The following is a 9,618-nucleotide window of genomic DNA, read 5'->3' on the forward strand; positions in this document are numbered from 1 at the left end:
TTGTATGCATGTGCAAGTACATTGTTCACTGTTCAGTTCAGTCCTGAAAGATCTAAAATGATGATTTACAGTTTTAATGACTTGATATAAGTAACACACTACCGTTCAAAAGATTGAGGTTGGTAAGATATTTGAATGTTTTTGAATGAAGTCTTTTTTGCTTACCAAGGCTGCATTTATTTGACCAAGAATACAGTAAAACAGCAATATTGTGAAATATTATTGCAATTTTAAATAGCTCTTTTCTATTTAAATATATTGTAAAATGTAATTTATTCCAGTGATGCAAAGCTGAATGGTCATCAGCATCATTTCTCCAGTCTTCAGTGTCACACGAACCTTCAGAAATCATTCTAATATGCTGATTTGCTGCTCAAGAAACATTTCTTATCATTGTCAAAGCTGAAAACAGGTTTTGCTGCTTAATATTATTGTGAAAACTGTGATACATTTTTCCTGGTTGTTTTGATGAATAGACAGTTTAAAATGCCTTTACTGTATTTTTTGATCATTTCCAAGATGACATCTGGATGCAACTTGTGGATATAAAAAAACAACAATTTCCTGTAACAATTTAACATGCCACTCTTTGAAACATTTATAGGTGCATATTGCATATTAATACACTTTTTTTTTTTTTAAATGTAAAAATATAAAGGTTCTTCAGGGAACCACAGATGCCAATTAAGAACCTTTATTTTTAAGGGTGTAACCAATACACTGATCTGAAGGTAATATAATAATAATCAACTATTTTGATTTGATTATTAAGACACTGACGAGTGAGCGCTGTGACTGGCTAATGCTGTTGTGTTTTGTGTGTGTTGTGATAGAGAGGTGCCGGTGGGGCTGGACGGGCTCAGGGATCTGTGGGACAGTTCGGGTGAAGGCACTGATGGAGACGTGATTGTGGAATTGTCAGAGACATTGTCTACTCCCATGCTCTCCTGATACAGACAGTTTCTCCTGAATTTTGCACGGGTGTTCTGGAACCAGACCTGCAGAAAATAAAGACATCATTGGATTTGACACCATTACGCTTATTTACATATCAGTGATAGAGAAACGAGAGATTTTTTAATGGAAACAAGAACATCTGACTGTCTGTATGCAAAGGAATCACATGATCAGTGTTGTAAATTTACTTTGATTAGTGGCCTAGAAATAGTGCCAAACCTCAAATATTTTGTATTCATTTTACATCATAACGTTCATTTAAACAGTTTCTAAATCCTACACCATGGAAACCCGTTTCTACCATGGAATAAAAAAATAAAAGAGGTAATTGCAACTTTTTATCTCATAATTCTGACTTTTTCTAACAATTGTAAGTTTAGATTTCACGCTTCTAACTTTTTTCTCGCAATTATGAAAGCTTGTTCCAAAAAAAATTTAAAAGTTAATTGCAACTTTTTTTTTTTATCTCACAGTTCTGACATCTTTTCTCAGAATTTCAATTTTATATCTTGCAATTTCAAGTTATAAACTTTACATCTCTCCTTTTTATCTCATTTTATCGCAATTTTATGACTCGCACTTCTGACTTTTTCCCTCACAATTCAGACTTTTTTTTTTTTTCCCAGAAATGCAATTTTATATCTCAATATTGCAAGTCATAATCTTGTAATTGTGAATTGACATCTTGCAATTCTGACTTTTTTTTCTTGTAATTCTGCAATTATGGAAGCTTACATGGGATAAAAAAAAAGGTAATTGCGACTTATCGTACAATTCTGACATTTTTTCTCGCAATGAGTTTATATCTCACAATTTTGTCTTTTTTGTAAATTCAGAAGTCTGAATTGTGAGATGTAAACTCAGAATTCATCATTAGGATTTGACACCATTAGAAATTGTGAGATGTAAACGAGATGTAAACTCGCAATTACAAGATATAGACTCAGCATTGTGAGATATAAACTCTGAGAAAAAACAAGCTTCCATTCTAAACCTTTCTGTTTATTTCCATATTTAAATTAGATTTTGAAAGCTACATTTTCAATGTGGTCTCAGACTTTTGGAGCCCACTGTATATCTAAGTCAAACAAAGGTCCAGAGATGTTTTTCTGACCTGGAGCACACGTTTGGTGAGGCCCGTTTTCTGGGCGAGCTCTTTGAGGTCTTTGGCATCTGGATTGTGGTTGTGGGTGAAGAAGTTCTGCATGCTCCGCAGCTGGTGATGCTTGAAAGACGTTCTCATGCGTCTGGACTTCTGACAGCTCACTCTCGCCGACAAGTCCACACCCATATCGCTCACATCTAGAGCACACACAAACCGTTAATCATCACTGATATGACTCACTGAAACACTAAAGGCCAGGGCATTACTGTCAACAATAGCGAACATTGTCTTCCCATTTTCATCTTCTGCATGGATTTACATGAGAACAAAAGTACCAGAACTATTATAATTCACTCTTAAAAACCATTTTATATAGAACATGGTTTACTACAGTCAATCTATAATATTTATAGTAATAATTAATTACAAGTTTTTTAAAATATATTATTAAGTAAATTCTATTTTTTTATATATGATATATTTTATATATTATTTTTATATATTAAGTAAATTTACATATTAACAAGTAAAATTGTATTAATATTAAAATAACAATTGTATTTTACTTTTAAATTATTATTATAATTTTTTTTTTATGAGATCAGACTTCATAATGCTGACATATTGTTTGATAAGAACTATTTATATTTTTATTCAGTTAATCCCAAATAAATCCAATATGTATATACTACCGGTCAAAAGTTTGGAATAATTAAGGTTTTTAAATTTTTTGAAGCAGTCTCTTATGTTAACCAAGGCTGCATTTATTTAATCAAAATAAAAACAATAATATTCGGTAAAAGCAATAATATTCGAAAATATTATTCAAATTTAAAACAACTGCTTGAGTATACGGTGAGTATATTTTGAGTATTCAGAGTCACATGATCCTTCATAAATCATTCTAATATGATGCTTTGGTGCTCAAATATTAATAATGGTTCTTATTAACGATGTTGAAGCTGTTTTTGCTGCTTCTGGAATCTAGGACGCATTTTTTTTCAGAATTCTTTGATGAATAAAAAGGTAAATTAATTATTTCTTTTTATTTTACTTACTTACCCCAAAGCTATTGAATGGTAGTGTATCATGGTTTTCACAGAAATAAATAAATAAATAAATAAGCAACACAACTATTTTCAACAGCTTTGCCATTGCATGAATAAATTACACTTAAAATATATTAAAATAGAAAACAGTTACTTTAAATTGTAATAATATTTTGCAATATTACTGTTTTTACTGTATTTTTAATCAAATATATACAGACTTGGTGAGTATAAGACTTTAAAAAACATTTAAAAGTCTTAATTATTTCAAACTTTTGACAGGTAGTGTAAAAATACAGATTATGCAAATATATACAATTATGCTAATATCTAAAATGCATTACCTGAATTATAAGACACATGGTCTGTTGCATCAAAGTTTTTCCTCTTCTGGGCCCGTTCTCTGTGCACAGGTGTCCCTTCATTGTATGTGCCGCTCTCATGATTTAGCTCTCCTGGAGACATGTCTGAATAATACAATTCTGTAAGACATTCCCTCTGCAGCATCATCTCGAAATGTACCCAGCAATACACTGACGTCTCTCTCATCCCGTAGTGATCTCCAGTGAACAGCACTTTGTCGCAGGTGGCACAGGAAAAACAGCTCAAGTGGTACACCAGATCCCCAGCGTGCATCACCAGCTCTGCGGCAGAGATTCCCAGGTGGCACTGCACACATCTTTGTGAAGAAAACCTCCTACTTAAGAGAATGCATCTTTATTATTAATCAGATATATTTTAACTTCATGTGTGAAATGTGAAAACTCTGGACAGGATTGTTGGGGCAACTTGTCACAAAACAATGGTTAAGTGTTTAGTTGACATCTTTTGCATTTTTTAAATGAAATGTTCTACATCTTCTATTTTTTTTTTTTAACTTTGGATAAAATTTTATTAAATGATAGCTTTATTATTTTCAAATCAGTGTCAATAAACAACAGGTTCACATTTTGACAAATTACTGCGTGTGATAACCTGACGCTTTATTGGGGTGAAAGTTCAACGTTCGTTAAATGAACTGGATTTTTTCTTTTCTTTCTGGTAAATAATGATGGGGATTAAACACATTAGAGCAAAAAACAAAACCTACTCTGAGAAATATTCGCTGTGACAACTAGCCCCTGTGTGAAGTAAGAGCAACGCGGTGAGTAGGCCTAACAGTTTCGTTTCGAAGTTGAATAGAGATATTTTGTCTAGGTTTGTCTATATATACATTTATTTTACCTGTAATAGTCCTCCTTACAGTAAATGTCTCCGTGTTTACTGAAGCACGTGATCTCTGACTCCAGGTCAGCGTGGCACGCGCTGCATTTCAAAAACCGCTCGTGCCACCTTCTGTCTGCCGCGAGCAGGTAGAAGCGATCTGAGATCAGCGCGCCACAGCCCGCGCACACCGGTGACTCACAGCCCTGGAACACCACAGGTAAACATTTACCGCCGCTATCAAACATTCTGAATTTAAGTTGTCATAAATGATACCAAAATCGGTTGAATACATATATGGCTCTTTACGAGTTCTCGTTCATTTTCAAAAACTCTTAATATTATGTGAATGCATGAATATTTAATTTATTTATATGAATAAATAATGTTTTGAAGCAGACTACTTCCTCATTAATCAGCCTAAAAATAATTCATGAATATTTTCCCACCATTCATAGCCTATATAGCTTGTGTGGTTCACTGTAGGCTACAGTTGTGCCATGCAGAACTTGTGTATTTGCAACATTAAAATGTATACACAACACATAAACATAAATATGTCACACAATTGTTAATTTAATGGTGTTGATATTAATATTAATATTGTTAATACTTCATTTTAACTTAATATATATTTAAAAACACAATTCTCACTTTTCATATTAAGTAGCTAATGCTGTAGGCTAAATATTATATACTGAATTGAATACCTATTCCATGTCTTATAAAAATATAAAACATGTCTTCTCAGGTAACTAGTAAAATAAAATAAAAATGTATGTAATATTGTAACATCTAAATTAACAGGTTTTATAAACTAAATGATTATTTAACATGACTGAATCAACTTGTTCAATACACCTATTGACCTACAGACTGTTTACAACTGCACACTTTCACTTTTTACATTGCTGAAAGTAAAAAACCAAAACAAAAAACAAAACAAAACAGGATTTATCTATTAATATTTATATTACAAAAGAATAAAATGAATTCTTACCGATTCGTTGTTTTCCATGTTGTAGTAGAGCAGTGCGGTCCTTCTCTCCCGCGGTGTCTATATAACTCCTTTGGGTCAGGGAAATGATGAGATGTCTCTAAAGATTTAATCTAATTTCCGTCTCCATGTGGAGGTCTGTCTACTCAGTCAGGCTTTTGAATAAATACTTCGGACTCCGCGCGCTTATAGGGACAGGAGGAGGTAACCGCTGTTTGCCCGCATGCACCTCATAGGCAATCATGGATCCTTCCTGAATCATGTTAATATGACTGAATTAACTTGACTACAGTGTTTATAGGCAACTAATTAAAGTCATTTTTTGGAATAGCAAGAAATAGCTTATAGCTACATATTCACTTTATACAATGTATGTTGCAACAAGCGCATGCGTTCTATTCTATTCTATTCTGAAACAGCAAACTCTATTTATAAATATACAAGGAGTTATAAGCAGTGCAACCCCAAGTAAAATGCAATATACTGATACTGACTCGAACTGAATTACACAATAAAATGATCATAGACACAGTTGCCATCCAGTCAGAGATAATATACTAGGCCAATAATAAAATGACTTTTATTATATAATGTTCATGTAAAAATGTATAAATGCACAAATGAAAAAAACAAACAAACAAATCTATATATATATAGATAGTTATTATTTTTATTATTATTATTTGTGTATAGGTGTGTCTAAAAGAAAGATAGTAAAATAAAATAAAAATGTATGTAATATTGTAACATCTAAATGAACAGGTTTTATAAACTCAAAATGATTATTTAACATGACTGAATCAACTTGTTCAATACACCTATTGACCTACAGACTGCTTACAACTGCACACTTTCACTTTTTACATTGCTGAAAGTAAAAAACAAAACAAAAAACAAAACAAAACAGGATGTATCTGTTTATATATTTATCTGTTATCAAAATAATAAAATGAATACTTACCGATTCGTTGTTTTCCATGTTGTAGTAGAGCAGTGCGGTCCTTCTCTCCCGCGGTGTCTATATAACTCCTTTGGGTCAGGGAAATGATGAGATGTCTCTAAAGATTTAATCTAATTTCCGTCTCCATGTGGAGGTCTGTCTACTCAGTCAGGCTTTTGAATAAATACTTCGGACTCCGCGCGCTTATAGGGACAGGAGGAGGTAACCGCTGTTTGCCCGCATGCACCTCATAGGCAATCATGGATCCTTCCTGAATCATGTTAATATGACTGAATTAACTTGACTACAGTGTTTATAGGCAACTAATTAAAGTCATTTTTTGGAATAGCAAGAAATAGCTTATAGCTACATATTCACTTTATACAATGTATGTTGCAACAAGCGCATGCGTTCTATTCTATTCTATTCTGAAACAGCAAACTCTATTTATAAATATACAAGGAGTTATAAGCAGTGCAACCCCAAGTAAAATGCAATATACTGATACTGACTCGAACTGAATTACACAATAAAATGATCATAGACACAGTTGCCATCCAGTCAGAGATAATATACTAGGCCAATAATAAAATGACTTTTATTATATAATGTTCATGTAAAAATGTATAAATGCACAAATGAAAAAAACAAACAAACAAATCTATATATATATAGATAGTTATTATTTTTATTATTATTATTTGTGTATAGGTGTGTCTAAAAGAAAGAAAGAACAATACAATAACACTACCAGCAACCTAATTTTAAGTTGATTTCCCATCAACAGGCTCTGTAGGCAACCCAATCAACAAAATATCACAGTAGACTCTGACTCAGTCACAGCACTCCTATCAACATGCACATCCACACTGACCATCTGCCATACAGCTGTGACAGTTGTTATTGCAATTCATTGTTGCAATGCCCAGGCTTCATACTACACTCCCTTCTGTGTCAGGCGACTCGCATGCCACGAATTTTTCGCTGTGTGGGAAATGTAGTTCGGCGTTGTGTCGATCGACAGCCGGAGACACGCCCAGAAAACTACTACTCCCATAATTCCCTGAGGCCGTAGTACCGTGATCCGCGCGTGGAGACCATGGCGTTCCTGTGCAGAATGTGACGGGGATAACGGGAAATATAACTCCGATAGCGAGTTATTGTCACATTATTCTGAGGAAAGGATTGGATTTGAATAGAGGATAAAATGGGCTCTCGTATCAAGTAAGCGCCAATGTCTCTCTCCCTTCCTTTATTACATACAGTGTTGTTCTAAATGCGAGTTTTGACCTCCCTAAAAGGCCCGTTTGGACTTGTTGCGACAGAGAGAGACTGCTTTGGGTGTTTATTTTACTTTGGGTGTTAATGTAGTACTTAATTCTGTTTTGATGTATTATATTACCTGGAGGGTTGTGTATTTGTACAGTACTGTCTTATAGGTGGATGCACACGAAGTCCATGTCACTGATCATTGTTTACATGTCCTACAGCAATGAATTTATGTTAACTTTGTTATGTTAATAAGAAACAATATTCACAACATGATCAAACAAATGCATATCTATGTGAAAGAAAGTAGAAATATATATCTATATGGAGGTTTTGGAGTCTATTGACAGGTGACACTTACTTGCTTTGGTAATTCAATGCACTTTATGAATAAGACATGATAGAGGCCAGTCAGTGCCTTGCTGTGCTCACAGTGTTTTTCAGGGTTTAAAATCAGCCCATGATAAGACTGTTTTGGAAACAGCCTGAAGGACAGAACAAAGTCGGGTTTAAACACATTTTCCCTCACTTTAAAGATTAGTACATGCTTCACTTGTGCAGCCACATGATGGAAAAGACATTCAGTGTGTGAAGTTTGTAGATCTTTCTGTTAATAGTTGATAGTAAAGGTATTAGATATCATGAACTCTGATATTTTTAAACAATCACTTCTAGAACAGGTTTAGGTTATATGTTTAAGTTGTTTAAATATTATCATTATAGTATCTTTACTTTGCTTTAATAGTATCTTTATGGATTTATGTCTGTTGTATTTGCGCCATACTCTGACCAAATTTTAATTCAAATCATTCCTCACACAGGTTTCTGCAACACTTGTAAAATACTTGAAAAAGTTTGTTAGTCAATGCTTTATTTTTAAATTACACTCAGCTGCTTTCATTTCCAAATAGCTGAAAAAATTATCTTGTGGTTTCTGGTTTGGTTATTTAATAGGGTCTTCTTTTTGCTACTTTCTGTAATGTGGGGAATGTGACTATATTCATCTCACTTTTGACCTCACATCAGATCATAGTCCCTTACTTAAATGACAAGAGCAATTTAATTACATTTTTCATTTGTTAGCCTGACATTATGACTGGATGCTATTTTTGCAGAAGTCATATGTTTTGCATGCTCACATTTACTGCTTTTCCACCAACATGGTACCAGAGCCGGTGTTAAAAAAACAAAACAACAACTTTAAAATTAATATATAAAATACTAAACTATACTAAATTTTACTGTTGATTTTCTTGTAAAAGTCTTACTTTGTAGTCACATTCCTTAGAGTTGATTTTGTATTTGACTTCTGACCCTTGACCCGGTGTTATTTCTGTTACAGGGAGAGCCCCGGGTCACCCTTTGAGGTATACATGGAGGTGGTGCATTCTGGGACGGCTGGCTCTGGTGAGTCCTCTCAATAAGTTAGCCTAATGTTTCAGAATTATAATATACTTCTAAAAAAATATGCATGTCGCCCACACATCCTTCCTCAGAATGCATAATAATTACACATAATTACGGATTATAATGACTTATACTGTCTTTTTACGCGTTGCATCGCGCCGCGCCGCGTAAACATAAAACCATGTCTGCATTTGTGATCGGAGAAATGACAAACAACAAGTGCTACTCTACACTGCTCAAAACTCGCGTTTGAATCATCAGTGGCGGGCTAGAGTGAGGAACGGCCGGCGGGCTTGAGAACGGCGCGGCTGGCGGGCTTGCGGCAACCATATGTGATGACCCCGGACTGGACTCCACTTCGTCCACGGTGAAAGCTGATCCGGCGATCCACAGCGCGAAGTTGATGGGCTGTGCAAAATATAGAATGCGATTTTCATGCGCATCTCGTCAGTAAAGGCGCTCCTGTGATTAGTAATAAATCTCCAGCACGTGCTTTCAGATGGAACGCATTTACTTCACAGAGCCGTAGTTCACTGACAAGCTACGCAAAATCGTGTTCATAATCGCAGGCGATTCATTGCCGATTATGAACGCGATTTTGTGTAGCTTGTCAGTGTTGGTCTGTGTAGTAAATGCGCTCCATCTGAAAGCATGTGCTGGAGATTTACTACTAATCACAGGAGCGCCTTTA

The 9,618-nt window shown here is 34.5% G+C and overlaps 2 protein-coding genes across 2 annotated transcripts in view; one reads left to right on the forward strand and one right to left on the reverse strand.

The window, feature by feature from the left end:
- Positions 1-767: 767 nt before the first annotated feature.
- lhx2a (LIM homeobox 2a) lies at positions 768-5,332 on the reverse strand. Its single transcript, XM_016552564.1, has 5 exons — positions 5,315-5,332; positions 4,336-4,520; positions 3,456-3,808; positions 2,072-2,259; positions 768-998 (listed from the first exon to the last, which is right to left on the reverse strand). Exons 1-5 carry the CDS (start codon positions 5,330-5,332, stop codon positions 768-770), a joined length of 975 nt encoding a protein of 324 aa, XP_016408050.1.
- Positions 5,333-7,334: 2,002 nt separating this feature from the next.
- The window catches only part of dennd1a (DENN/MADD domain containing 1A), a 32,026-nt gene continuing 29,742 nt past the window's right edge, over positions 7,335-9,618 (forward strand). The window contains exons 1-2 of the mRNA XM_016552557.1: positions 7,335-7,475; positions 8,863-8,927. Coding sequence (XP_016408043.1) covers positions 7,459-7,475; positions 8,863-8,927 — 82 coding nt within the window. The 5' untranslated portion in view covers positions 7,335-7,458. The remainder of the gene's footprint in view (positions 7,476-8,862; positions 8,928-9,618) is intronic.

This window comes from Sinocyclocheilus rhinocerous, unplaced genomic scaffold (genome assembly GCF_001515625.1).
Source record: "Sinocyclocheilus rhinocerous isolate Xijiao unplaced genomic scaffold, SAMN03320098_v1.1 scaffold405, whole genome shotgun sequence".
Classification (NCBI taxonomy): domain Eukaryota; kingdom Metazoa; phylum Chordata; class Actinopteri; order Cypriniformes; family Cyprinidae; genus Sinocyclocheilus; species Sinocyclocheilus rhinocerous.